At 31.3% G+C, this 27,482-nt stretch overlaps 13 protein-coding genes across 13 annotated transcripts; 5 read left to right on the forward strand and 8 right to left on the reverse strand.

Moving 5' to 3' along the window:
* Window positions 1-2: 2 nt before the first annotated feature.
* TVAGG3_0275980 (regulation of vesicle fusion) lies at window positions 3-1,455 on the reverse strand (the record flags this gene model as incomplete). The annotated part of the gene is made up of 1 exon (XM_001327753.1): window positions 388-1,455. One exon carries the CDS (start codon window positions 1,453-1,455, stop codon window positions 388-390), a length of 1,068 nt encoding a protein of 355 aa, XP_001327788.1.
* Window positions 1,456-2,365: 910 nt separating this feature from the next.
* On the reverse strand, window positions 2,366-3,416 carry TVAGG3_0275990 (zinc ion transmembrane transporter protein; the record flags this gene model as incomplete). Its single annotated transcript, XM_001327754.1, has 1 exon — window positions 2,512-3,138. The coding sequence occupies one exon, from the start codon at window positions 3,136-3,138 to the stop codon at window positions 2,512-2,514; it is 627 nt and encodes a 208-aa protein (XP_001327789.1).
* Window positions 3,417-3,950: 534 nt separating this feature from the next.
* TVAGG3_0276000 (uncharacterized protein) lies at window positions 3,951-5,973 on the reverse strand (the record flags this gene model as incomplete). The annotated part of the gene is made up of 1 exon (XM_001327755.1): window positions 4,093-5,973. The coding sequence occupies one exon, from the start codon at window positions 5,971-5,973 to the stop codon at window positions 4,093-4,095; it is 1,881 nt and encodes a 626-aa protein (XP_001327790.1).
* A 50-nt stretch (window positions 5,974-6,023) lies between these two features.
* TVAGG3_0276010 (bromodomain family) lies at window positions 6,024-6,869 on the reverse strand (the record flags this gene model as incomplete). The annotated part of the gene is made up of 1 exon (XM_001327756.1): window positions 6,147-6,869. One exon carries the CDS (start codon window positions 6,867-6,869, stop codon window positions 6,147-6,149), a length of 723 nt encoding a protein of 240 aa, XP_001327791.1.
* Window positions 6,870-7,151: 282 nt separating this feature from the next.
* On the reverse strand, window positions 7,152-8,185 carry TVAGG3_0276020 (l-lactate dehydrogenase; the record flags this gene model as incomplete). The annotated part of the gene is made up of 1 exon (XM_001327757.2): window positions 7,174-8,175. The coding sequence occupies one exon, from the start codon at window positions 8,173-8,175 to the stop codon at window positions 7,174-7,176; it is 1,002 nt and encodes a 333-aa protein (XP_001327792.1).
* A 1,150-nt stretch (window positions 8,186-9,335) lies between these two features.
* On the forward strand, window positions 9,336-12,743 carry TVAGG3_0276030 (uncharacterized protein; the record flags this gene model as incomplete). Its single annotated transcript, XM_001327758.1, has 1 exon — window positions 9,336-12,743. One exon carries the CDS (start codon window positions 9,336-9,338, stop codon window positions 12,741-12,743), a length of 3,408 nt encoding a protein of 1,135 aa, XP_001327793.1.
* A 182-nt stretch (window positions 12,744-12,925) lies between these two features.
* On the reverse strand, window positions 12,926-14,263 carry TVAGG3_0276040 (uncharacterized protein; the record flags this gene model as incomplete). Its single annotated transcript, XM_001327759.1, has 1 exon — window positions 12,926-14,263. One exon carries the CDS (start codon window positions 14,261-14,263, stop codon window positions 12,926-12,928), a length of 1,338 nt encoding a protein of 445 aa, XP_001327794.1.
* A 489-nt stretch (window positions 14,264-14,752) lies between these two features.
* Window positions 14,753-15,409, reverse strand: TVAGG3_0276050 (ubiquitin-like family; the record flags this gene model as incomplete). Its single annotated transcript, XM_001327760.1, has 1 exon — window positions 14,841-15,320. One exon carries the CDS (start codon window positions 15,318-15,320, stop codon window positions 14,841-14,843), a length of 480 nt encoding a protein of 159 aa, XP_001327795.1.
* Window positions 15,410-17,386: 1,977 nt separating this feature from the next.
* Window positions 17,387-18,382, forward strand: TVAGG3_0276060 (uncharacterized protein; the record flags this gene model as incomplete). The annotated part of the gene is made up of 1 exon (XM_001327761.1): window positions 17,387-18,382. The coding sequence occupies one exon, from the start codon at window positions 17,387-17,389 to the stop codon at window positions 18,380-18,382; it is 996 nt and encodes a 331-aa protein (XP_001327796.1).
* Window positions 18,383-18,408: 26 nt separating this feature from the next.
* On the reverse strand, window positions 18,409-19,413 carry TVAGG3_0276070 (RNA polymerase II transcription regulator recruiting protein; the record flags this gene model as incomplete). The annotated part of the gene is made up of 1 exon (XM_001327762.2): window positions 18,907-19,389. The coding sequence occupies one exon, from the start codon at window positions 19,387-19,389 to the stop codon at window positions 18,907-18,909; it is 483 nt and encodes a 160-aa protein (XP_001327797.1).
* A 798-nt stretch (window positions 19,414-20,211) lies between these two features.
* On the forward strand, window positions 20,212-21,484 carry TVAGG3_0276080 (uncharacterized protein; the record flags this gene model as incomplete). Its single annotated transcript, XM_001327763.1, has 1 exon — window positions 20,237-21,484. The coding sequence occupies one exon, from the start codon at window positions 20,237-20,239 to the stop codon at window positions 21,482-21,484; it is 1,248 nt and encodes a 415-aa protein (XP_001327798.1).
* A 551-nt stretch (window positions 21,485-22,035) lies between these two features.
* TVAGG3_0276090 (protein ubiquitination) lies at window positions 22,036-22,677 on the forward strand (the record flags this gene model as incomplete). The annotated part of the gene is made up of 1 exon (XM_001327764.1): window positions 22,036-22,677. The coding sequence occupies one exon, from the start codon at window positions 22,036-22,038 to the stop codon at window positions 22,675-22,677; it is 642 nt and encodes a 213-aa protein (XP_001327799.1).
* Window positions 22,678-23,966: 1,289 nt separating this feature from the next.
* Window positions 23,967-27,288, forward strand: TVAGG3_0276100 (cilia- and flagella-associated protein 58-related family; the record flags this gene model as incomplete). The annotated part of the gene is made up of 1 exon (XM_001327765.1): window positions 24,143-27,211. One exon carries the CDS (start codon window positions 24,143-24,145, stop codon window positions 27,209-27,211), a length of 3,069 nt encoding a protein of 1,022 aa, XP_001327800.1.
* Window positions 27,289-27,482: the final 194 nt, after the last annotated feature.

Consider the following 27,482-nt stretch of genomic DNA (forward strand, 5'->3'; position numbering starts at 1 on the left):
TGAACTTTCCATCAGTATTAAGATGATATTAAATCGTTGTGTAAATGCTGTTAGATATATGTTTATAAATTGCCATATATAGAAGCATACAAAAATTTAACTTCCTTTGCTAAAATTATAATTAATTGAAGATCCATTCAATGAATACCTGACTTATCTCGTTATGGTTTCATTTTAATGTTATCTATCACGCAGTATCGTTATGTTATATGCATCTGGGATCGTTCAAAGCATCTTTGATTACACATACTTTTAGCTCTGTGAAAAAGCAGGTGTAAATTAATATTTTCATTAATCTATGCTATTCATAATAATAATTTTCATACAAAATTATATGTTAAAATAGCGATACAAACAGTTTATTATCATGGTAAAAAATATATAAAATTATTTCTTTTTCTTTTTTGAATTTCTGAATTTTGCATCAATTTCCCAGAGCCTATTGGCCTCTTTAAGGATATTGAAAACGTTAGGTTCTTGCATATTTTGCAAAACTTCAACAATTACAGAAAATTCCAATCGAGTAAAGCGAGAAGATACTTCTTCGATGTGAGCGACAGCAACATAAAGAATATAGTCACTTAAATGCTCTAATCTCGAGAAGCAGTTATCCCATAAAAATAATAAAGATGGCAAATCGTGTTCTTGAGCAAATATCAGATTAAACCATCTAAAAGCATATATAAATGGATCTAATCCTAATGAATCAAATAAAGAACAGAGTTTTGGACATAATCTATTAAATAATGTATGGAAAACCTCTAATCGTTGTTCAAGTTGCGATGACTTATCTCTTGTATCGTAGTATTCACTAATAGAGGTCGTAGTTAGCAAATTTTGGAATAAATAAAAGGTTATTGCTTCACATTCAAGTTCATTTCCATCGAAAAGCCGTTTTGCCTTTGTTATAACATATAATATTGGGGCAACAAGTTCGTTAAAACCTTGCATGTAACCATAATTTTCATTTGCCCTAGCAAAGACATAGAGTATTCTCTCTAACTTGCGTATAGTAGAGTGAAAGGCATATAAGCATTCATCAGTGTCATTTTCAACTAAAACTGGATCTGGCGGGAAGAAAAAAATATGCCTTCCAGTTCGAATGATGTCCGTATGTATTAATGCCATAACTGAACTATATGGAAGATTTATATCTGCTTTGCGGGTGTTTTTCTTCATAATGACTGTGAGCCAATTTTCAACCCCATATTCTTTGATGAGTATATCATATAACGAAAGTATTTGAGCACGTATTAGTGGCCATTCGTTCGGATTCTTTGGGAATACGCCAAAAACTGAAAGCCAAGCCATACATCGATCTTCTGCGGGGCAATCTGATAAACCGCCTCGTAATTCCATCTTAATCTTCTGAATATCGATCTCATGACCGTCGGGGTTGGGCTGAACAAGTGGAAGAATGCGAAAATTTGGAATTTTTTCTTCAAAATCTACCATATAAAATTAGACTAAAAAAATTTTTGCCAATGTCGATAATTGAGTAAGGCTTTACATCAAAATCACTGGTATATAAATTGTCTATCATTAAGGTTGGTAATCTTCAAAGTTATTTCCTTAAAAATTTTTAATATCTAATCAAAACATTGTTTCAAAGGAATATCGTGAATTGATAAATATGTATTTGCCATACATCGATTTGTATAATGCGATGTATCTGCTAAAAATGCAAAATGACAATGAATTAGACGTGATTTAAAGAAAATTTCCACAAAAATCAATCTTTTCCAAAAAAAGCGCCATATCCAAAATATCATAAATGGCACATGATGGAAAACTACTGCTTATTGAGACCATGTAATAATAACAGAGGCATTCCTTATCTTTTCCTTTCAAATTGTGTAAATATCAATGAAAAATATCGAAAATGATAATAGCAACTCTTCATCGTGCTGCATATAGTGGTGGTAAAGAAACAATCGAACTTCTTCTCTAGCTGAGTGCAAATATCAATGAAAAAAATCATGATGGTAAAACTGCTCTTCATATTGCTGCACTTAATTATAAAAAATAATTAAACATTTTAATAAATGTATTAATAGAGCTTTTTTATTATGTATACAAGATCAAAATTGAGATAATTAACGAAAAAAGTGTGATCTAGGAAAAATATCAAACTAAAAGGTTTTTCTATTCTATTTTTCGCATTTCTTGATGAAGGCATTATATAATTGTTCTGTATGGAGGAAAATAGAGACATTGAAAGCCAATCAGGACAAAATCATATTACCATCATATTGGATTTCAGGCAAAAGTTATACTTATTGAAATGCAATTAATATTGGATATATATTAATAAAAAATAATACAAGATAAAAAAAAAAATTATTAATTTTTTATTGAATGTGATAAACAATAGATCATGGATATACTATGATCATCAAAATGTTAACAAAGTTGGTCATATTGATTAAAAATAGTTTTAGAAATTAAATGATGTAAAATCTATAATTTATCAAACAAAATTAACGATGGTTTTGTAGAATTCCGCAAAAGTTAGTTTTCTTCAGGACTTAATGTCTCAACTAATGCGATTAAAAGCATCCAAACAACTCCGATGAAAAACATTAGGAAATGCCAAAGTTTTTCACAGTTTGCTAATTGTCCTTTATCAGCGACCATGTATGACCATTCATAAGCTCCTACAAATAAAAATGTTCCGGCAGAAAATGCGCTGACAATTCCAAGCGCAAGATTGTTCTGTACGAATTCTACAACAAGAATACCTACAATAATGCCAAGAGGAGTCATGAGAGTGTAAAAAATAATCAATGGCCAAAACAAAAATTTGTGTGGACGTTCCTTTATGACTACAAGTGATATTGCAAAAGCTTCTACGGGCTTATGGCCAACAATAGCACATAGAATTGCAATAACACCATCTAATTTCTTCAAAATTCCGAGAGCCAAGCCAGCAGTAATTGAATGGATGCACATAATAATGTAGAGTGATATCGTAGGAATGGATAATTTTCTGCATTTATCTGAAAACATTTCTTTGATTTCTTCATCTTCTTCTAAAGGGCTTGCTTCGCTTCTTTCTGTAGCTGAATTTCCTTCATTTGCGTTGTGATTTGCATTTATGTGGAACTGAGATGCGTCATGCTCACCAAAAGTGAACATTTCTATAAATGTAAGAACGGTAAATGTAGATATTGCAACAGCAGGGGCTAATGGATAATCGATTTTACCCTGTAGTTCTTAAAATGAGTCTCCAAGCAAGTGAGCGAGGCCGGCACCCAAGAAAACGCCTGCTGCTAATGCTTCAAGGCGGCTCTGCCACTTAATACGCTTAATAAAGAGCACAAGAGAATTTCCGAACAATGTGGTAACTCAGATGATTGCAGCGCTTATATATTTTAACGCAACTAACTTCATGCTTTATTGCTTTTTGGCAGAAGCAATTTTCAAAATTTTTGTAAAAAAAAATTCAGAACACAAATATATAAATTCTATTTAAAATCATTCCTAATACATTTCTAGAGTAATTGTTTTCAAAACAAATTTTTTATGGAGAAATGTCTTTGATTCTGATGTCATTCAATATTGCTCATAATCACCATATGATGCTAAATATCAACTTGAAGCATATATGTTTTCATAAGAGAAATTTTCATCGTATTGTAACTATTCAAAATAAGGGGAAAAAATCTGAATCGTAAAATGGTTTTCTTTTTTCAGATACTCATATTTTTCGAAAATGTGTATTATATCCATTTGGATATAAATCCTTCTGAAATAAATGCACAATTACGATCTTTACAAAATCAATAATTTCCAACATTATACATCTTCATTCGTGCGTTAGTACATTTGTTTTTCATAGATCATTTATTTGAATTACACTAGGCATTACAGCAAATAGGATAATTGAATCTTGAGCTTATTCTTAAATTTCACTTTGGATCCACAAAAATGCAGGAATGCATTCTCATTATATGGGCTAGCGAAATTAGCTTTGGCATTATGTATTTCATCATAAAGAAAAAAAAAATTGAAAAATCTTTTGAAAACTCATTGATTAATTACGATAGCATAATACATATTTTATAAACATAACAAATTTAATACACAAGTTTATATAACATCAGTTCGTTCGTAAGCCTTCCATGTAGATGTTTCAATAATCAATTTCCACTTGGGGGAAGGCTCTATATCATGTTTTAGTTCATCACGGTCGGTCTTATGATAAGCAATATACTTCACATTATGTTTATCTAAATATGTTGTATTGTCTGGATTCTTCATTAAAAGATTTAATACTTCTAACCGTTTTTTATTGTCTAGGTTATGCGAAATCATCCATCCTCCATAGCCAACGAGAACTTGTCTTCCGGCCAAATTCGAAACAGGATGATTATGGAAGGTATCTGCTGCCCACACTTTCGTAGGATCTGTTTTAGCTATAACTTCTTCGGCAAACTCATATGGAAAATCATCATAATTCCATTGATAACAAATTTGAGGTGAAAAGTGAGCAAAACCGGCTATTCCTGAGGCAACGCAAGCTATTATGAATAGATATGCTGTTATCTCTAGAAAATTTGAATCTTGCTGCATCAAATATATAATATAATTGCAAACTACAGCAACAGCTAAAGGAGTCCATCCTCCATGGAAAACTTTTGTATTATCCATGTTCCATGGCTGATATTTTATGAAATTCGATACATAATAAACGAAAAGTGCAGGAATATATTGCATAAATTGCTTTTTTGTAAGAACAGAAAGCCCAAAAATGATTGAAATGGCCCAAAATATAAATAATCCATCCCACCAATACGTTAGAGCTCCAACACGATCATCTTTCCATATAGGTTTTAATTTTGTAAAACCATTAGTAGAAACTCGACCGAAAAATGGTATTAATTGCGGAATTCCTATTCCCAGAGCTGGAATTCCCATACATATATAGCATTTTATTTGGAAAATAGCCTTCTTTTTGTCTTTCCAAGGAAAATTAATGATTCCAAAAGCCAGAGCGAACTCAAATGCTGAAATACATGCATGTGCTTGTATATGTGGCATTATTGCAACAAGAAGTCCGGCCATTATAAATGGTTTTACAGATTTAAATTTTTGATTCAATAAAATAATGATAAAACCATAAGAAAGAGGTAATCCGAAGACAGTCACACGCTGTGGAAGGAAAATATGCAAAATTGTATGAAGCCAGTACCCTGTTTTCCTATCTCCCCAATGATGAACGTAATCTGAAATAAAATCTTCTCTAGATCTCGGCAGGAAGTAGCAGAAGACACCCCTTCCGCCCATAAACAAAAAAATCCATGGGCCAAGCATAGATGCATATCGATTTTCTGTAAAATTTGAAATTATATTATGAAGTAAAACAAAAATCGAAATAATTAATAAACTAGATGGTATAACTAATGAGTAATGATATCCGATATTAAAGCATACAAATAGTATGGCTGCTTGATAATCTGCAATAATTGGGTATGCTAATTTTTCATTTGCGTAAAATGGAGATAAAATATCAAAAAGATGCTTTCTGTGCATATTACATCCATATGCAAAGCTTGAAATTATATTGAGGTGAAATGGAAGATCGCCATATTGGGCACCAATAACGTTAAAATCCTCGTAAAGGAAAGTAGTTTGATAAAAGTACAATACTAATGCCGATGGTAATATGATTGAGATAATAAGCTCTGCCATTGTAATGTTATAAGATTTTCTGTATTTTTTGAATCGAAAACGAAGAAATAAGCTAATGACTAAGAGAACTAATGTTACACTCCATGCAAGTGTGGCAGATAATTCGTAATATAAGCTTAAAATAAAAATTATCCAAGTAAATATTCCCATTCCAAAAGGAACTCCTATTGAAAATACGACAGCCCAGTTAAGAAACTTACCAATAAATGCATGAGCAACTTCATAGCCAAAATAACTGCATATCAAAATGTGGAGAAAGGCTAGAAGGATGCTCAGCATCCAAATGACAAAATATATCTGAAATAAGATCTAACATCAAGTATACATCACTGATATGTATCAATATCAATCAAGTTTTTACTCTGAAATTAAAATACAAAATTGGATATGATTTAGATTCATTCATAGGTATACCGTGCAAATAAGGGTTGGTAATATGTTTAAATATATTTTTATAAAACTTTTAATTCAACAGGGGTAATTTCTGAAAATCCTGATCTCCTAAGTGGATCAATCTTGCCAGATGCAGCATCGTACAAAAGATCTTGTAAGAATTTATCCAATGATTCGAGCAGTTCTGGTTTCATAAAGCAAAATTCAATACTTGTAGACTGGCCAAATAGTAAACATTCAGGTTGCTTCTTATAAATATAGCCAAGAACTCTAAGAAGGAGCTCTGGGCTTTTAAGTAATCTGATTTTGTGAATAATTGACTTTGGTGAAATTTCTTCATCTTTCTGTGAAAATATACTTGCACATGGAGTATTTTCTGTTGGTTTGGTTGGTGTATTTGCAATAATTAAACTATCTGCAATTTCGCGAATTTCGTGCTCTGCAATTTGAACATTTATAATATGAGGTGATAAACTAGGGTGCATAGTGACCATTAATTTTTCGAATTCAGAACTTAATTGCATTGCTGCAGCTTTTCTAATACTGTTATCTGGAGAATTTTCATATTCTCTCATTAAAAATCGTCTCATATCTGATACCCATTCGTCTGAATTTGCATATACGTGTCTATCTAATCTTTGTTCAATAATATCTAATGTAATTGGCTTTGTAATCTGTTTTGGAATTAGATGAGCATTTTCATCTGTAAATAATTTTGAAATAGGAATTCTCTTTAACTCAGAGAGAATTCTTTTGCAGAGATAATCTTGTTCTTCAATCATAATTAAAATTTATCAAGGGGGAGAAAACAGTTTATAAAAGGTATTATAAAAACAAAGAAAGAGGATTATGAGTATTGATATTCTGTTCTATAAAAAGGTAAAAAGGGCAAATTCAGTAGCTTAGAGCTGAAATTAAATTTTGTTTCGAAAATATTGTTAGTAAAGAAGCAAAAGAAACAATTTTCCTATAATAACTCATCTAGCAGAAGATATATTTTTATCCTAAATGTTATGAATAAGAAAAAATTAATAATTTTTAAAGAGATAGAAGAGTGATAGTTTATTAAATACAAAATTATCGCGCTTATTGAGCAAGGTGGTTGAGAGCGATCTCCTTTTCGTGGAAGAGATCCTTCTCAGTGAAATCGAGCTTCTCACGGAGCCAATCGTTGACTTTGAAGCCTTCAACAACATGGATCTTTCCTTCCTTGTCAACATTGCATGGGAATGAGAAGACAACTCCTGGCTTGATTCCGTATGGATTTCCTTCTGGAACTGGGATACCCATTGAGAGAACTTCTCCTGGGGCTGTTCCGAAGAGCCAAGCCTTCATGTGCTGGATAGCAGCCTTTGTTGGGGAAGCTGCACTTGTGAAGCCACGGTGCTCAAGAATATCCCAAGCACGGTGTCCGATCTTCTTGAAGAATGTATCGAAGACGTAGTCATGGTCGAGGACATCGACAACCTTTTGTGTCTTTCCTTCCTTTGTGAATGTAGCTTGTGTAAGATCTGCAACCATTGACTCGCCATGGTTACCCCAAACGATGATATCATGAACATCCTTGACATCAACGCCGAGCTTTGAGGCAACTTCGTAGTAAGCACGGTTTTGGTCGAGCATGCTGAGAGATGAGAAGTTTTCTGGCTTGAGATTCTTAGCATGGAGCATTGCGATTTCGCAGTTAGTGTTATCTGGGTTACCGATAACGAGAACTTTGACTGATGGCTTAGCCCACTTTGAGAGGTATTCACCAGTGTTCTTGAAGATAACACTGTTTGAGCTGATGAGGTCAGCGCGAACTTGACCTGGCTTGAGTGGCATTGAAGCAACTAAGAAAGCGCAATCAATGTCCTTGAAAGCGGCTTTTGGATCTGTTGTAGCAACGAAACCAGCAAGATGTGGGAATGCACAATCTTCGAGTTCCATTGTAAGTGCTGTAAGTCTGTTCATTGCTGGTGGAATATCTAAAAGATGTAAGTAAACTTGGCGATCGCCATAGAGTTCACCGCTGGCAATCCAGTGAGAAAGGATGTAGCCGATTTGGCCTGCTGCGCCAGTGATAAGAACATGTGCTGCTTCACTCATTGAAGAGAAATGATTTTTTTCTAGAGTAGTCAATTGATGACCGACCTAGTAATCAATTTTTCTATGAGTTATGAAAAATTAGCGGTTTTTGAACCATTTCAATAAATAATTGTCGAACTATTGATCAACTTTATGTAGTTAGTATTAATTCTGATTTTTAGACCAAAATTTTTCTGAACCGTAAAACGATGAGAAATCATGGCCAAATATCCCTCAAAAATTATACAACGTCAAAGTTAAAAATTGGTATTTCGATATTATACTAAAGCATGATGTTAATTTATTCATTTCATTAATGACCTGGCATTTTCAATGAACTGTCAAAATAAAAAACTTCAAGGAAATTAAAGATATAGACCCTAGCTTATGTCTAAAATATCATAGAGAATAAATTAGAATTAGAGTTCGATTATTTTGTTATGACCAATTTTCTCCGAAGTGTAGAATACCATACTTTCGCCATAATATAGAAGAAAATTATAAAATCTATTAATTTTGCATGTTTTTCAAGTCGGTTATTTTGATCTTTTTCACAAGATGGCAAAGTATAATCTAAAATGGTTTCAACTCAATTATTTTGTCATGTCATACCATTTAAAGTTAAGTATGTCAACATACCTTTCATTTATCCACACTGTTGAAAAATATGATGAAACCAATTTCAAACTTCCACAATATACTTTGTCAATCTAAATTTAGCCTAAATTCCGTATACTCATAACATTCTATTTGATTTTTTATTAAATTAATAGAGTAACGAAATAAATCAGACGGCAACTTAACAAAAAAAGATCAAATGTTCTTTTAATTGGGGCAACTCTACTTACTTAAAGTGATCCGCTGAATTAAATATCCCAAAATAAATGTTTGATCTAACTCGGATTATGAATTATTACATTTACATAAGAAAATGAGAAATATATGTTCGAACAGAGCCGGAAGTGATTTCTATAGGAAATAAAAACGCCAAAAATGATTTTCAAATAATAATAGGAATAAAATTAAGCCAAATTTGTCTAAAAATGAAATTAGTGGACCAGAAAGATGAGTAAAAGCTATTTATTTTATCCGAAAGATAGAGATAGCTATTGATGTGAAACGAGAAACGTATTATCAAAAGTGCCTGTAATATGGTGTCCGTTTAAAAATTTAAGTATAAGATGTCGGACGACAGCCTGTTAATAATTGAATCCGACTCTGAAGAAGGACCACAAATATTGGATGCTGACCCTTTCCATATTGAGCCAATGAATGTTGCGATTCAAGCATTCGAAGATGAACCTCCACCATTAAATCAACTTGCTTACGATAATGAGCCACTTCAAACAATAGCAAAACATCTCGAATTTTTAATGACACAAGAAGGAAATGTTAAATACAATCAGAAAACTCGCGAAAGTTTATTAAAAGTAATTACCGTTTTTGCTTATCAATCGGGAAAGCATGCAATTTCTGCTTCAGCACCTGTCCAACTACCAGGTACAACTCCTAAAGTACAAAATCCCGAAAAACAGAAAGAAGAACCAGCAATATCTGCTCGTGAGTTCAAGAAGTTAACTCAACAGCTTTTAAGATCGCAAGAAGAGTTAGCAGATTGTCAGCATAAATATGCTCTAGCTGAGCAACGTGAGCAAATCCTTCGAAAAGAAATTCATCAATTACAACAAGAAAATGATGATTTATTCAAGGATAAATCTCAACTCTTATCAAAGTTGCAAACCACAAGACGTGAATTTGATGCTATTGAGGGCGATCTCAAGCAACAACTCTCAAAACTCAAAGATGATAATTCAAACTACCGTGACAACTTAAATCAGAGTTCATTTGCAGCAGAAAGATTACAAAAGCAAATTGCTTCTCTTAATGAAGAGCTTGCTACAGCCACATCACAAAATAACAGGTTGCAAACAAAACTTAATTCCAAGATTGAGAGTATGAAGCAACTTAGACACAAATTGCATGAAACAGAAATACAAATGCATAATACAGAAGCAGAAAACGAAGAATTTAGTATTCGGATTGGTGATCTTACCAATAAAATTGATCAATTAGCACAACAATTGCAGGATGAAGGTCCAGATGCATTTTCAAAGCTTAAAGAGGACAAATCTAAATTAGAGAATGCACTTAACATTGCTGTTAAACATGTTGAAGAACAAGCGGCCGAAATTAAGAAATTAAATAAGATTAACACTCAATGCTACGGAATTATTAACAGACAGACTGAATTGATCCGTTCATATGATGACTATTCAGATAAAATCAAAGAAAAAGCTGCTGAAGAGCAAATACAGAATAATACCTTAACAGCAATTCCTGCAACAACAATCCAAGAGCGCTCTATTCCTCCAATGCAAGCGCAATCATATGTTCAGCCACCTCGTATAAGCCCACTTACAGAATCCTATTTCAATGCAATCGTTGACGTGCTTCGTCCAAGATTTGGCGATATTGCAAACGATCAGGTACTTGATATTGTTACAAAGCTTTCCAAAGGAACAATAGATAATGAGATGACAGAACTTAATAAGAGGCTCATGACCTTAATTGAAAATCAGCTTAGATTCCTTTATCAAATGGCTAATAACGGTGCTCTTCAGCTTTATCTTTTATCTTCCGATAAAGCTGATGAAATTTACATGGATCAGATTCCATTTAGAGACCAAATTCTTGTTGAAATCGCCAGATGCCGTTCCTTCCTTACACTCAATAAAGTTGATCTTCCAGAACATGATATTACACCAACAGTTGCTAAGACAAAGCTTGATAAAGTTGATGATTCAGCAGAACTTCCTCAACGTGAAGCCTTTGATATTGCTGCATTGCAATCAGCTAATGCCAACATCATCAGAACTCTTGGTGAGAAATTAGCTGAACAAAATGCACAATTCATTGTTGGTCTTACAGAAATTGCCAAACTAATTAACTACGATGATAAGATAGAAACAATCATGCCTGTTTTAGTTGCAAAGATCAAGAACTTCATTGCTTGTGCAAAGGATTGTTCAGAAGCTGAAGGTGAATTCGATTACAACAACTTTGATGAATCAGTTAAGAAGATTCAATCAATATACAGAAAGAATGCCATTGTCTTTAAGTCTCTTGGAGCTGGGCTTCAGGAGATCACAAATTATAATGGCGATATAGACAAACTTCCAGCTCATGTTCATAAATATATTCAAGATATGAACAAAGAACTTGAAAATATAATTGCGGCCAGAACAAAGGATCTCCTTACACAGGCAGAAGAATTCGATAAGAAGATGGAAGATGAAAAGGCATTAAGTACAAAGAATTTAGCAGAGTTAGAAGCTAAAGTTCAAGAACTTGAAGAGCGCAACCAAGATTTGAATTCGGCAAATACAAAGCAAATGAATGAAATCTCTTCATTGAAGACAAACTTACAAGATGTTACAGAAAGAAAAGAAGATTTCGAATCCAAGTACAACCAACTTAATGAGAACATCAAAGAGATGGAAGGTGAATTACAAAGGATGAGAACAGAAAATAGTAATCTCGAGGCTGAAATGAGAAAGAGAGATAACAACTTCGAACAAAGAATCATGAAAGCACTTGAAACAGAAAGAGCATCTCATGCACAAGAAGTTGAAATTACAGATAAGAGAATGAAAGATCTTCAGCAGAAACATGAAGAACAAATGGCTGCCAAACAAGCTCTTCTCCGTGAAACAAAGAAGAAACTTAAGATGGTCATTACAACATATGATGACGCCTTCAAGAAACAGAAGAATTCAATGCAAGCACTTAGACAACAGAACCAAACTTTGGTTGCAAAGATTACATCAATGACAGGAAATGGCGGAAAGAATGAACCGAATGATGACGCAGCCAAAGCACTTGCAGCTGAAATACAACTGCTTGAAATGAGATTGAAACAGGCTAATGAAGATGCAGAAAAGGTTGCAAGTGTTAAGGATACCTATTGGCAGTCTCAAGTTGCTTTAGTCGAATCTCAAATGATGGATAACTTACAGAAGAAACTTGAAGAGGCACAAAAGACTCATGAACAATTTGTTGGTGCAATGATTGATGAATTCCAGAAGTATTGCTCTTCAATTTATGATGGCACTGAAGAAAGCGCTATGCAGATTGCTAAAGAAGTTGCTAATAAAGTTGAAACTGTCGAGAAGCAATGCGCGATTGCACAAAAGAAAGCTGATCTTATTCTCGAACAAAAGAGAAGAATGGAGCAGAACCAAACAGATGAAATTCCAAAGGTTGTCAAGATGATTAAGTCCCTTCAAACATGGGAGAAATGGGCAAAAGATATGTATTCAAATGCTTCCAACAGAGATGCAAAGGATGAAACACCAGAATCTTTGAGGGCAAAGCTTGGTGATATGATTATAATATCTTCTGCTTATGGCAAAGTTATTGGATGTCTTGACTCTCTCAGAGTACAGAAGAAAGCACTTCTTAATCATATAGGTGATATTCAACCTCCAAATTATATGACTTCTGGAGCGTTTGCGAAAATTGTCCTGTTTGCAGTCAGGGTTTCAAAGCTTGGCTGTAAAACAGTAGCATTTATTCCTAGTTCAATCTGATTTGTGTTAGTATAATGTTATTATTTATTATTATGTGTTTTTTATTAAAAGATACTTTTTTGTTATTCAGAAACATTTTTAACACAATAATGTTGTTCCTTTAAGTTCTTTGATTATAATAAAAACCAGAAAAAATACCATTATATTTAAATAATAAACATATTTAGTAAACAAAATATAAATCAATGGTTGATTGCTTTTGCTGCTCTGCTAACAAGCTTATACGCTGTATCTCTAGAAATATCTTCATTAGCTCCGAGGAAATCATGAAACTCAACTGCTATGTGGCCAAGCAATTCGTCTTCATTAACATTCCTAAAGAGATCATCAATTTCTTTTAGTTCCTTATGATCTTTATATCTTTGAACTTCCCTCTTTATTTTCCTCAAGTTCATCCTTAAACGGCAATTTTCATCTTCAATTTCTCTCATTTTATGGCATCTGCAATTATCTTTTCTGATTGTCCCGCATATACAATCTAATTCATTTGGATGAACTGTTGCATATTTTTCAATTTCTTCATCTTGAACTTGATAAACTCTATGTCCATGCCATCCTTCAAGGTATTCTTGCTGTTCTAGTCTCTTCTTCTCTTGATGTTTCTTGAGATACTCTCTAACTCTTTGCTCTTCCCTTCTATCGATTTCTTTTTGACGTTCTTTTGATTTTGATGATTTATGAGTTTTGTGTGAGATTTTGCTCTTGGATTTGTCGGATACTTCTGATGATTTGAGTAATGAAGATGTAGAAACCGAGTTAGTTACTATGCCTGATGGGCGAATTAAGTCTGATGTTGCAGTTTTTGTAGATTTTGAATCTGAAATCTTTGACTTTTTTGTATTTGAATCGGTGAATACTGGTATAGGAGCAGGTGATGAAGTATCTGAGATCTCTGAATCAATGTAATTCGTCTTAATTCTTGTGGCATTTTTATTAGATTTGAAATTGTCTTTTACTGTATTTACAACAATAATAGGTGTATCTGATCTTTGTTTCTCCTTCTTTTCTTTTGAATCAACAATAATAACTTTTGTTGGTTTAGATTTATGTTTTTGAGATAATTTACTATTAAAGAGTGAAGAATCATTTGTGTTTGATGATATACTTTGATGAGAATGAACAATTAAGATGTTATTGTCGCTTGATGAGTTCATCGATGAATCCGATGATGAATCTTCCGAACAACTACAGCCAATTAATGCTCTTGCTGTAATATTTTTTGAATGTGGAGCTTTATTGTTAGTTGTTTGAACTATTTTATTTAAGTTCGGCTGAGAACATGTTGATTTTTTGGATAAAAGATCTTCTAAAGTCTGAATTCTTTCTTCAGCACTTCTAATTCTTGTGCGTAATGCAGATTTTTCGTGATGATCTCTAATACCTTTTTCCTGTATTAAATCGATTATCTCATATTCTTGCAATTGTTTTCCTGCGCTATTATATATTTTAGATGTTGTAGTATCTAGGTTTTTTGCATATTCTATTAGAGAATTTGTGCTAGAATTCGTTGAAGAATGCATAAAACACTAATTACTAAACGTACATTAAAAGAATCCGATTCATAATTTGCGCAAAGAATCATATTAGTTTGTTATAATGTTCAATTATTGAAAATTTTGCAATTTCAAGCATCAATAAAATTTCGTCAATGAAAAATGCATCGTATGAACTAAAATAACTTAATAAATTAGATAGAAATTCATGAGTTCTACGAGATTTTTGAATGTTGATTGGTTATTGGTCGTTTTTGAATTGAGTCAATAATGAGATATCTTTGATCTTTGGCTCTCTTATATTGATTCGTTGTTCTTATATCATATGAAAGCATTTTTTCGTGATTACAACGATATTAACTTCTGATTACAATTATCGAATTGGCAGAATTTCTGTCATTTGATGAGATTTAATTATATGTCTTAGATACAATTCAAAAATGATGATTTAATTTTCTACTAATTAGCTGATTCGACAATCTTTTCGAAACCCACGAATCAAAAATTAAAAATATGTTTTCCTAATATAATTATTTAATAAACAAAGAATATAAACTATATAAAACTTGTAAAGTTATTATTATCCACCAAGTCGGAAACGTAATCACCAAAATACTGGTAATGGATCTGAAGAAATCTGTGTCTTGGTTGGGAGTCTTGTGATGTTATCATGGAGAGGCTTCCTTTCCTCTAATTTGGCAAGTCCTTCGAGTTGATCTTTCAAAAATGTTAATTTTTTGGATACATTTTGATATCCTTCGATTTTGGAAAACTTCTGGTTAACTATTTTAAGTCTTTCTCTTTTCAAATCCATGCATAATTTTGAGTTCTTAGGGATGTACTTTGGAATCAAATCATTCTGATAGGGAATGACGCAGATAATATCGCCATCATTCATGGAATAAAATTTGAATGTCATCGAATCTAAGAGCACTTTCTTTTTATATATGAAGATGCAATCATCGCCCTCAATGGTTCGTAAGTAGGATATATTGTATTCTGGATTGATCCTGACTTGTCTAATGTCATGGTCTCTGTTGAAAGTCCTTAAGCAGATTGTTGATGGGTAATCAACTTGATTCATTTAGAAAATGATTTCTTTTGAAATTAAAATTGAATAAATTTAGCAGATTAGACTAATTGTTCATGGATCTGATACGAAATAGAATTTGCAATAAATTATATTACTATAAAGCGTTAGAATTTAAATGATCACAAATCCGAATGTGTATTGAATTTCAATTTTTAGTTGGATTGAAACGAATTGAGAAGTTTATGAATTTTGCCGGATGAATAAAGTTAAGGGATGATAAGCAGATAATATAATGGTAACATTTTATGAATCAGTTCCAATTGAAATAAGATGGTTTCAAAAAATTTTCGGCATAATTTAATCTAATATTCTACACTAGAAAGGAGTTTTAGTTCCATTCAATACTTATATGAAAAGTTTGAACTCTAATAATTATAGTATCTTTCAATCATTCAAAAAACATTACTCTTGGAACTTTTCAAAAAATTTGTGAAGATGAAATGTAAAATTAATTGGTCTGATAAAATTTTGATGCAGAATTGAATATATCAAGCATTACAGTTGAATTACTAAATTGAAATTGAATTATGATTGGCATTGAAGGGAAAGCAAAAAAACTGTAGAGAAAATAGTTTAATATTAAACTATTTGTTTTGTATGAGATAATCCCGCAATGAGTAGCTAAGAAATTGATTGAAATTGATTAGTAGAATACATTCAATTTCCATCTAGTTTTGAGAGAAATATTTTTATACTACTGTTTCTAGAGCATTCAATTTGACTTTGAATACTACTATAACTATAATTTTGTTGTCATTTAGACCCATATTCAAGTTAGAAATTGTTGGTCTTATTTACTTTCAATGCCTGCATAAAATTTTTATCATTAAAAATTTGGATTGAAAAAACATTCAAGAATATTTGATTGCATACTATTTTTGTACTTGTTTCAACATTTTTCAAGCAACATAATTTGGTGAGCTCTCGCATTTTTATTGAAAAGCCCCTCACTTTATACCATCCATAGGAAATTGATATGTATTCATATTATACATTTTGTTATGAAAAAATGATAAAAAAAAGTCTACTGAAAACAGTATTATAATAATTCATCAAAACCATCAATTTACATCATAATTCTTTGAAAATAATCAAGAAAGGAAGAATTTTTAAAAATCGATTTCTAACTCTTTAGTAAAAACAGATTATAATAAGAAGATTTCCTTGGTTACTGGGATTACTGCAATTTTAATGAATTAATAAAGATAGCTAGCAATTAAATTTCAAAAATCATTGTTTATACTGAATCAAATAATAACCCTTCAAAATATAATTCTTCATTTTACAGCGTTATGTGTTTCTAAGAATATTTTTTCATTTTTTTAATTCAAAGTGTAAAGACAAAATAAAAGATCACCGCTGGTATCTTTCACATGCTTTATTTGAAATTTGTACCGATGTCCTCAAATTCAATAAATTTGAACATTACATTCAATGTTTTTTGTTTTATTTATCGATTTAAATCTTGATATAATTCTGATTATAATCATATTTATGTCGCTGAGCAAATACAACTAGGAATTCCACCAATATGATTTCTTGTTTCAATTATTCTTGAATTTTAGTCAAACATTTGAGCATTGATTTCTACTATGTTCCATGTTGAAATGAATCTCTTATCGAAGATCCAATGGCTTCAATAAATATTTGATACTTTAAAATATATAATTAGGAGACAAAACAACAATCATCATGAAAACAATTGTTCTTTTAATGTCTACTATTAAGCTAGATCATCATTTGATTTGATGGAGAAAATTAAAGCATTCAATACACTTTATGGATTTAACTGTAATGGATATTTCTTATCAAAAACCGGAACTGGAAATCCAATAGTACTCCATCGCTTTCAAAATTACCAACTGAAATGTGAAGAAGAAATTTTCAGATTTGTTGATACTCTACCTATAAGAATTGATACTAAAAAAATAGAATACAAAGATTTCATGATGCGTTCTAAATACAAAAGTACGTATTTTGAACTCATATTTTTCAACATTTTTGATTCAAATTTATTAAATGAACCGAAAACTATTTGCCTTCTCATTACAAATGATATGCATTCCCTAAACGATACGATGAACTTACAAAAAATCGCTAAATTCATTTACCAGCAAAATGTTCTTCAATTTTCGAAAGAAATTGTTACGAAAATACATGCTATCAAATCACAAATCAAAAAAGAAGGTATAGAAATACTATATCAAATAGCGAAAGACTTGAATCTAAACATTGATGATAAAAAAATGTTAATCGATGAAAGATTTTTAATGTCTGTAAAGAGAAACCCTGATTTATTATTTAATAAAGAGCTTTGCATAGATGCATTTAATGAATATGTTGCATTCGCTCCTTATCAATTTGAAACAAAATCCTCAAAAGAAATCGAATTTGGAATCGGAAACATATCGAAATTTAACCTTTTTACCTATGCTGCATCAAATGATCAACGATCTCTGTACGTTAAACTAGCAAATTCGACAATATTAGCTCATATCCTTTATACACTACTTATAGCAAGACCATTAATTATTAAAACTAACGATACCCAACGATTTTTAAATATGGCAGCTAAATTGACATGTTTTATACCGAATTTTAAAATTTCGAATGTAATAATACGAGATACTGTAAATCCTGTAGAATTATCTGAAGGTATGATATGTATCGCCAAAGATGTTGAATACGATAACATAGAAAATGTTTCTATCCTTTCTATTGATCAGAATTTTTATGAAGGAGTGATGGCAGAGAAAGATTCTGTGATTATGGACTTCTCAAGGCTGGAGCCTGCTCAGTCAAGCCCGTATTTCCTATTTACAGCTTATTTCAAAGCCCATCAACTTTTTAACAAAATTGAATTATGTATTAGCAAAACTGATAAAGAAAATAAGTCTGAATATAATATCTATAAGTCTTTGATCAACATAGGAATCAAAAGATGCGATTACCACTTAGTTTCGAAGTGGTTCCGGCTTCTGGGTTATAATGATGAATCAGAACTATTATTGAGGCATGCACCTCCAATTCAAAAAGGTGCCTGCTTCTTCTGAATGTTATTTGTTGTGTTATTTTAAATAAAAAAATTCGATAGTCTTTAGTTATTAAAAATTCTATTTGAAATAGCTTTTGCATCACATGTTAGACCATTACGACCTCTAAGTATTACAATAAAAATTCCAAATTTTTTTCAAAAATAAAAAAATAATTATCAATTTAACAATTTTTTAATTCAAAATTAGTATTTCAAAAAAAATTTGGAAAAAATTAACTCAGTGATTTAAACATATTTTAGGAATAGATAAAATTTTATTAACAAAAATCATTCAAATAAGAGATTTCCTATTTGGTGATATTAAATCAATTAATTCAATAGTTTCATCGCAACAAATATTTTTACATTTTAGTGAAAATTATGATTTGTAAATGAAAACCATTGAAATATCATTAGATAAAATAAGAGCCAAATATAATTTCTCAAATCCTTAATGAGGAATTGGGAATATATTTCGTAACACGATGAAAAAAGCTTTATGAAAAACTACATGTATAAAACAAGAAAATGAACTAAACAGATTTAACAGAAGAACCAAGAATCATCTTCACCTGGAGAGGTAAGGAACAAATCTTCAAGAATTGACACCTCTGGTGTTTTTATTTCTTTCTTTTCGACAATTTTTTGAGGAATTGAAAAAGAGTCTTCATTACCGCGCTTTATTCTTCTTTGAATCAAAAGGAAATGATTTTTCACATTTGCATCCGTTCTGGAGTCAAAGAACTGGCAAAGCACTGCCCATTTAGGCCCAATCTTCATATATTTTTCAATAAGTATATTTTCCTCGTCCGGAGTCCAAGGTCTGTTTTTAACGTTAGGATTTAGATAATAATTCCACCTGTCTCTGCATTGACGCGGAGTTCTGTTATTCATTTTTTGAGCAATAGTATCCCAATCGAAAATCCCGTAGTTCTGAACTAGTTGAGTTAAAAGAGCATCCTCGTCGGCAGTGAATTTGTTCTTTTTAGTTCCTTTAATCTTTTGTCTTGGTGATACACACAGCATAAATTAAAGGATAACTAATGATGCGATTCCACATCATATTTTCAGGACAACCGTTCCTATTCTAAAATCAGATAAAATATAATATATCAAATATTTAGATAATACTATATAATTTTATTTATATCATTCAATCCTTTGAAAGTCGGTTTATCTGCCATATAATTTAATAGTAATTTGAAGAATATAATACAATGTTCAAAATATATACTAATTTCTATATTTATTGAATTATACTTTTGTATTGAAAATGATCACATTTGTCAAAAAATAAACATCAAATAAAATCAAAATAAGTCAAGTTATCAATTTAAAGCGATTTTGATTTTAAACCATAATTCAATGAATACAATTTTATGGCGAGACAATCAATGTTGGATTGATTTATTTTGTCTTTTGGAGGTTTTTGGCTACTACTATTTTCTTCAAAATTCGAATGATTAATCATTGATTATTAAATCTCAGGTATCTTTACTGGAACACTAAAATTTTATGAAGACCACTACATTTCGATTCTGTTTCCAAATTTAAGGGTTCCATTAAATGCATTTCAAAACGTTGAAAAAAATTTATTGAATTTTCGAAAATTATAAGTCGAAAAATCAGATTTGTATTAAGAATAACTCATTAAAATTTAAGTATCGAAGGGTAGACTAAAATAAAAGTGACATTACCAAAAAGGGAAGTAAAAATGTGAAGTAGTGAAGGTGACCGTTTTCTTTCAGATTATTCACTTTTATCCAATGGTATTTTTAAATACCTCGTTATCCCAATTTTTCCTTTTTCTTAAATTTTCCTCAGCGGTTTTTTCAATTCAAATGGGTTCCTCGAGGAAGTCCCCTTTCATTCTATGGAATCTTTAGATCTTACGCCTGCTCTTGCTTTCATCAAAGATCCAAGAAACAAAATCAGGCTCACCAGAAAGGATAAAGCAACATCAGACCAGTTAATACTAATAATTCGCGAATTATTGTTTATTGCGTTCCGATCTGAACTTGACATAGAGTCGATACAAGCATTTGACATATTACGAATAGAAAATCCATTCATTGTAGAATCTCTTTCACTTTCCAACTTTTTTATTGATTATTTTACCAAATTTCCAGTATCAGATTGCTATGCCAGCAGGTTTTGTACTCTTATAGAGAACATCATTACTTACTTCCCGAAGAACGCAGACAAGTCAATACCTTTCTTTCCTTCTTTAGTTCAGTATTGCGATCAATACCCAATAGCAATGAGTCTTGAAAAGATACTAGGAGCTAGAATGAGGTGCAGAGTGTTTCACGCGTACTTACATGAAAAAGGCTTCGTCTTTCAGCTCATAAAATTTGCAGAAAATGATAATCTCAGGAATGAAGTCTTTGGACTACTAAACATACTCATACAGAACTCCTTATTCAAGAATGACTGTAAATCCTTGGAATTTCTCGAATTAGTCTCAGATATTTACGAAGATAATACAAATCAATGGAGATTGCTCTCTAATCTCGTAAACGAAGACAACATTGAAACACTAAGTGCATTGATACCTGCAGCCATCAATACTGTCCATCGCCAAGAAGATTTTTTTTATGAATACAAAGTTCATGCGATGAATTTCATTTTGGCAGCGACAACAGTTGATTCAACATGTATATTCAACATAGAACCACTTGTTTTGACCTCTTTGATCACTGAAATTTTTGATAAATTTTATGACAACTCAAACGCGTTGCATTGTGCGGAGACAGGTATCTTTGTACTAATGAACACTAAATACACTCGAAAAGCGTTTGTTAAACAAGTTGTTCCATTGATAAAACAATTAGTTTTTAATTACAAATCCGTTGTTCAGAGAAGTTTTATTATGCACACTTTGCATACAATAAACTCAACAAAGGATAGGAATCCTCATATATTTGATTTGTTTGATTTCGGTGAAGACATAATTAAACAAATTGAAGATTGGTCGTGTTTATTAGCCAATCCTTACGGACAAAGTAATAAATCTAATGATTTCGTCATTTCTGCTCCTAGTTCTGAATCGGATCATAGCCATGTAACTTATCCTACTCTATCTATATCTGATTTCCCTCAACCTCAATCTGTTTGCTAAATAATTTTTTTGTATTATATATATATTTTTAAAAAGTGAACTTACCACTTTTCTGACATCCTCTCAATTTTTTTGACAGTCTTGTTTTTTACAATTAGTATGTAGTATATTATGTTCGAGTTGTAAAGCTAAAATACTGATATTGAGAGAGGAAGCACTTCTCTTTTTTTACCAATTTTCTAAGTTAAAAAGTTAATAATTTTGATTAGGAAAAAGTTATATTAAATCTCAATATAATAACTTTTCAATAAAGATTGGGTTTTTGAGAACATGCCAGAAAGTGGTATAAGTGCTTCATTAAGAGTGCAATTTCGCTAATATGCATTTAATTCAAACTTCTGACAAATGACTTGAAGTAGCATTTAAAATCATATTTACCAATACTATATGTCGTACAGGAGTAAGATGCTCTTAAATCAGGTTATTGCATTTTTTTGTGTAAACATTTCATTTATCAATATTTTTGAAATAATTAGAGAACTCTTTATGAAAAATCGTCACGACTATTAAAAATTATGTCACTTTTTGACAAAAAGTCAATTTTTTATTTTATGGTACAAATAACAAAATTCTGCAATGAATTAAAGCGTGTGAATGTTATTACAGAACTTGGTATGTTGCATATCAATATTAATGACCGAATAATCAAAACAAAGAAGTCTTCAGCGATTTGTTTTTCAGATTTAATCAAAGAGAAGTATTTTATTGATAAATCCATTATGTCATTCAAAACACATCTAAATATTATATGTAAAGATTCAATTGATATACTTACTAACTTTATTGAAACAGGCAAACTTGAATTTGAAGCAGATGAGCCTCATTACCACGACATATTTGAAATTGGCAAATACTTTGGAAATCAAATTCTCATACAAATCTATTCTGAACATGTTAAATCAGATAAATCTCTTACAAATGAAAACGTTTTTCAGAAGTATGAAATTTCTGTTTTAGAAAATGATTCTACGACAATGAATGAGTGCATTGAGTACATTTCTTCGCATTTTTACAGTTTCAATGATGATGTTATTATTACAAATTTTGCCCAAAATGGATTTGAATTTTGTGAAAAAATTTTGAAATCAAAAGAACTCAAAATTGAAAATGAAGACAAACTATGCTTGTTACTTTTAGATAGGGTTTTGCAAACTGGCACGGGTTTCGAGGATTCGTGCCAGTTACGGGCGTAAAATTGAATGGACAAAGGGCAAAAAAAGGGAAATTTTTGCAACATTGTGCCACTTTACGTGCCACTTTGCAAAACCCTACTTTTAGAGGCGTGCAGAAGAAACAATGCATTATTCGATTTATTTGGCTATGTTAATTTACAATTTTGTTCATCGAAAGTTTATGATGAGATCTATAATTTTGCAGTTGAAAACTCGTTTGAATCAAGTCTTTTAACAATTTATAATGAAACTTTGAAGAACTATCATCTAAAAATAAGAAGTAATTTTGAAATATCAAATCAATCTATTGCATCAATTCAAGAACAAAAAATTCGAAATCAATTTCAAATATCAAACCAATCTATTTATGCTCCTCAATCAAAATGTGTTCAAAAAGTTTCTAAAGAAATTAAAATGAAAATGTCAGCTTCATCTGTTAGTAGTGATGATTCATATTCAAGCACAAGCACAATTGATTCCTATTCATATAATGATGAATGATCTAAAAAGATATAAACTAAAACCAAAATCATATATTCTACAATCAAGGTGTAAAGGTAATTTTAATTTGCTGAGAAGTTGGAAGCTAGAAGGTGTCAAAGACAATGGAACATATATTGAATTGGATAATCATTCCTATGAATTTCGACAAAAAGAAATTATGGAATTTCCAATTCAAACTAATGATTATTTTATTGCTTTCAGAATAACACAAACAAAGAATTCAGATAATTGTGGCATTTTCAATATTAATGTTTTTGACTTCTCAGGAGAGTTAATAGAAACTTAACCATTTATTCATGCAACCAATATAAACATTTCTTATACAACCTTAAACACCCTTATTAGACAGCTTTTTTAAGCTAGTCTCATCCTCATGTATACTTAGTAAACGATTCTGGTATGATAAAAAATTGAATTTTAGAAGTTTCATCAAACCATAAATTAATTATTGTGCCGATCTAATAATACAAAATCAGTTCTTATAAATATCCGATAGAAAGATGTTTTAGAATCTAATGATTCTACATGTCTTTTCTTTCTTTGATGTAAGATGAACTATATGAAATTTATTTTGATTTTTATTCTTAATTTAAGGGTTGACCTTAAATTGTTATCGATTCTGAGATTGACAGGACTTCCTTTTTCCATGGCCATAGCATTGCACTCATTCAATGTAAGCACAATTCCCAGTATGAACTCATTGCTATAAACGGTTTTCTCTTAAGCTCTTCAGATAGAAAGTTTGACTTTTCAATTATGGAGAGAGTTATGTTTTGAGTTTTGGAAATCTTGGACATTATTTCTTCAAATGAGATCCTTATTGCATAATAAACTAAAGTTTTCAATTTCATTTTTGAATTACTTGTACAGATTCTAATTTTGAGATGGATATTATCATTTATTTGGTATATACATCAAATACATTTATTCCAATTAAGATTTTACTAATCCTTGAAACTATACGTTTAGAGAACTTCAAAAAATGGATTCAGATACTCTTTCTTGCGAATGCTCAACAGATCTAGACGATTGCACATCTGAGTCTTCACAAAAGATAAGTAGTCTTCCTGAATTAGAATCGTCTCTTCTTCCAACTAAATCCACACCAGATACATCTGAATTACTTCAAGAAATCAATTCTCAGATTGACAATGATGAATTGTTCAATGAAGCCAGCAAGATACTTGGCAAACCTATCAATTCTAGTAGTGAATTGTTAAACGAAATCAAAAGATTCAAAAATTTATCTTATAAAAACGTCGAAGTTGATTTTGAAATACAAGCATCGTTTTTAAAGGAATTCAATAAGTATTTCGGAGTTTACGCAACTAATTTAAAGGATGCAGAGTCATATTTGCATGTTTTTCAAGATCAAATTAAACCTACTACTCAAGAAAAACCAAAACCACAGGTAGATAAACTATCAAAAGATAGGGAAGAATTGAATCGAGCTAATGAACAAATAGCAAAGCTTAAAAACGTGATTAACAATTTAGAAAGTCAAAAAAATTCCTATAAATCATCTACACTCACCAGCGACGAAATACAGTCTGAAGCAGATCATCAACTTGGCTTAGCAAATGCAAAAATCAGTTCACTTCAAAAACAGATTGAATCATTGGAAATTTCAAAAGCTCTTACAGAACATGCTTTTGCAGATCTTGGAAATTTGATTGAGTCTCAACAGAAAGAGATAGCAAGTCTCACAGTTCATAGAGAAAAACTTATCAAATTACTTAAAACTCATATTGAAGCAACAAAAGCTGCATTCAATTACAAACCAATTGCTGAACCTCCAGCAGCAAAACCAGTTATACAGCAACCAGTTATTCAACATGATGATTATGAGCTAAATCTGATTTTCAATATTGTGAAAAACTCTTCGATACCAGGCAAAATTAAGAAGGAAGTTGAGGATTTATACACTGATGTCAGATATTCTGAAGATGAGAGAATCACAAATATGATTACAAACCTATGCCAACAAATTAAACAATACGAGGTTTGTGGTAGCTCAATACGCAAAGAAAGAGAAGAAATGATTAAACGAAACAATGATGTTGAACAACATCTTGCTAATGTTCTCCAATTATTTGAAGAACAAATTAGATTCTTGCAAAAAGTTTCAAGAAACGCAGATCTTCAAGATGCTCTTATATTTAGGAAAGCCAATCCAACACCAATGCATTTAGATAAATGCACTCAAGAGGAATTAGTCAAGAAATGCGCTGTTCTTGGTAAATTCCTTGAAGATGAAATGGGATTCTTAAGTGAAGAAAAGATCAAATGCGTACTTCAGAATTCTCAAAACATCGACTCCAATCTTGTTTTCGAGCTTCAAAAGGCATCAAATATTGCATCAAGACTTGAAAAGCTCAACTCAATGCTGAACACAGGAGAAAATGCAGATACTAGAGAACTATTTGCAGTTCTCGTGGCTCAAGTCTTCATAAATGATGCTTTGTGCAATTTATCCAAAGAATTAAAATCCAAAATTGCATATTTGCAGCGTGAAATGACAAGACTGCCACAGACAACTAAAGAAGAAGTCGAAAAGTATGAGAAACAAGCAGAGGAAAACGAAGAAAGGGCAATCAAAATCCAAAAACTCGAAAAGCAAAAGAAGAAATTGATTTCTACAATTAAAGAGTTATTACCATCACAAGAACAATGCGATAACTTGAATCAGATGCTTAAATTAGTTGTAGAGCACAAGAAACAATTGAAATCTTCATTAATCATATTAATGAAAGAAAACCAAAAACTTAAAAACAGCCTGGAAGTTTCTCAAGAAAGAGTTCAAAGGAAGACAAAGCAAATGAAGATGATGGGAGCTGTCATTCAAAAACAAGGAAAAATTATTGATGAAAATGAAGGTAAGATTAAAGATCTTGACAAACAAAACAACCAATTGAAGACTGATATTGAAGCTAACAATACAAAGCACAAATCAGAAATCGAACAGTTAACTAAAACATATGATGAAAAAGAGAAAACTATGAAAGAACAAATGGAGAAGTCAATGTCGGAATATGAAGAGAAATTCGTTTACTTAAAGCAAGAAATCGATGCTAAGGATAGACAAAATCATTTCGTTAATGAGGAGAAAGAAGGCTTATTAGCAGAAATCGAACAAATCAATAGAAAGAATCAAGAAAGTATCGACAAATTGAGAGAAACAACTAATCAATTGAAGCAACAATATGAAACTGTTTTATTCGCACTCAAAGAATCTAAACAAGAGAAAGAACAATTGCTTCAAACAATCGATGATAAGAATACCGAGATCAAGTCGATTAAACAACAAATCGAATCTCTTCAGGTTGTCATTAAAGCAAATGAAGTTAAAACTAAAACACTTCAAGAGAAATTTGATACAGAAAAATCAACAATCCAATCCCAGTTTGATGTAAAATCAAATGCATTAGAAGCAAAGTATAATTCAATGAAACAAGAAATGCAAAAACAACACGAAGATTTCGTTTCATCTATTTCTAGATACATTCAATTCAATGATACAAATGAATTGGAGCAAAAGTTATCAGAGCTTTTGAATTTCCATGTAAAATATTCTCAGCAAGTTTCAGAAATGGAGAACATCCAGCTGATGTTGAATTGCCACGGCTGTATGAAATCTCTCTCTGATGCAGTGAAGAAGATAATAGAAGAGAAGCCTAAAGAAGTTACTGTAGAAAAAGTTGTTTACAGAGTTGATCCTTGTGTAGAAACTCAAGCAGCATCAAGCAGGAAATGGGAAGCTTGGGCAAGAAGAGTTCTTTCTGCAGTTTCAGAGAACAGACCATCAAATCAAGACACTGATAAAATGAGACAGTGTTTAGAAGAAATTATACTTTCTTCTGCTCATAATCATGTAGTCACAGATAGATTAGTAACTCTCAGAGCAGAAAAGGTTATTATGATTAACCATACACGAGAATTACTTCGTCAACGATCGGCTCCTCGTAGCAAGTGGACAACTGTTTTACCAATCGTTCTTTCTTGTATGCGTATGATGCGAGCAACTGGCTATGCTCAACTTAACAAACAGTAAAATTCTTTTGTTATTTATTATTATAATTCAAACACTGTTTTTTACATATTATGAAAGGCAATTTTTATGATTCTTTTTTCCCAATTCCTCAAGAAAGTACAATAATTGTTAAATAATTATGAAAAATTTCAATATCTAGAAGATGATCACTTATTGAGAAAGAGTGATTGCTTCATGGAATCGCTGATATAACAGATATTCAAATTATTTAACCAGTTAACATCATAATTTAAGTATTTTTCTTACCAAATATATTTTCATATGAATAACA

The sequence above is a fragment of the Trichomonas vaginalis genome, chromosome V, assembly GCF_026262505.1.
Source record: "Trichomonas vaginalis G3 chromosome V, whole genome shotgun sequence".
NCBI lineage: Eukaryota > Parabasalia > Trichomonadida > Trichomonadidae > Trichomonas > Trichomonas vaginalis.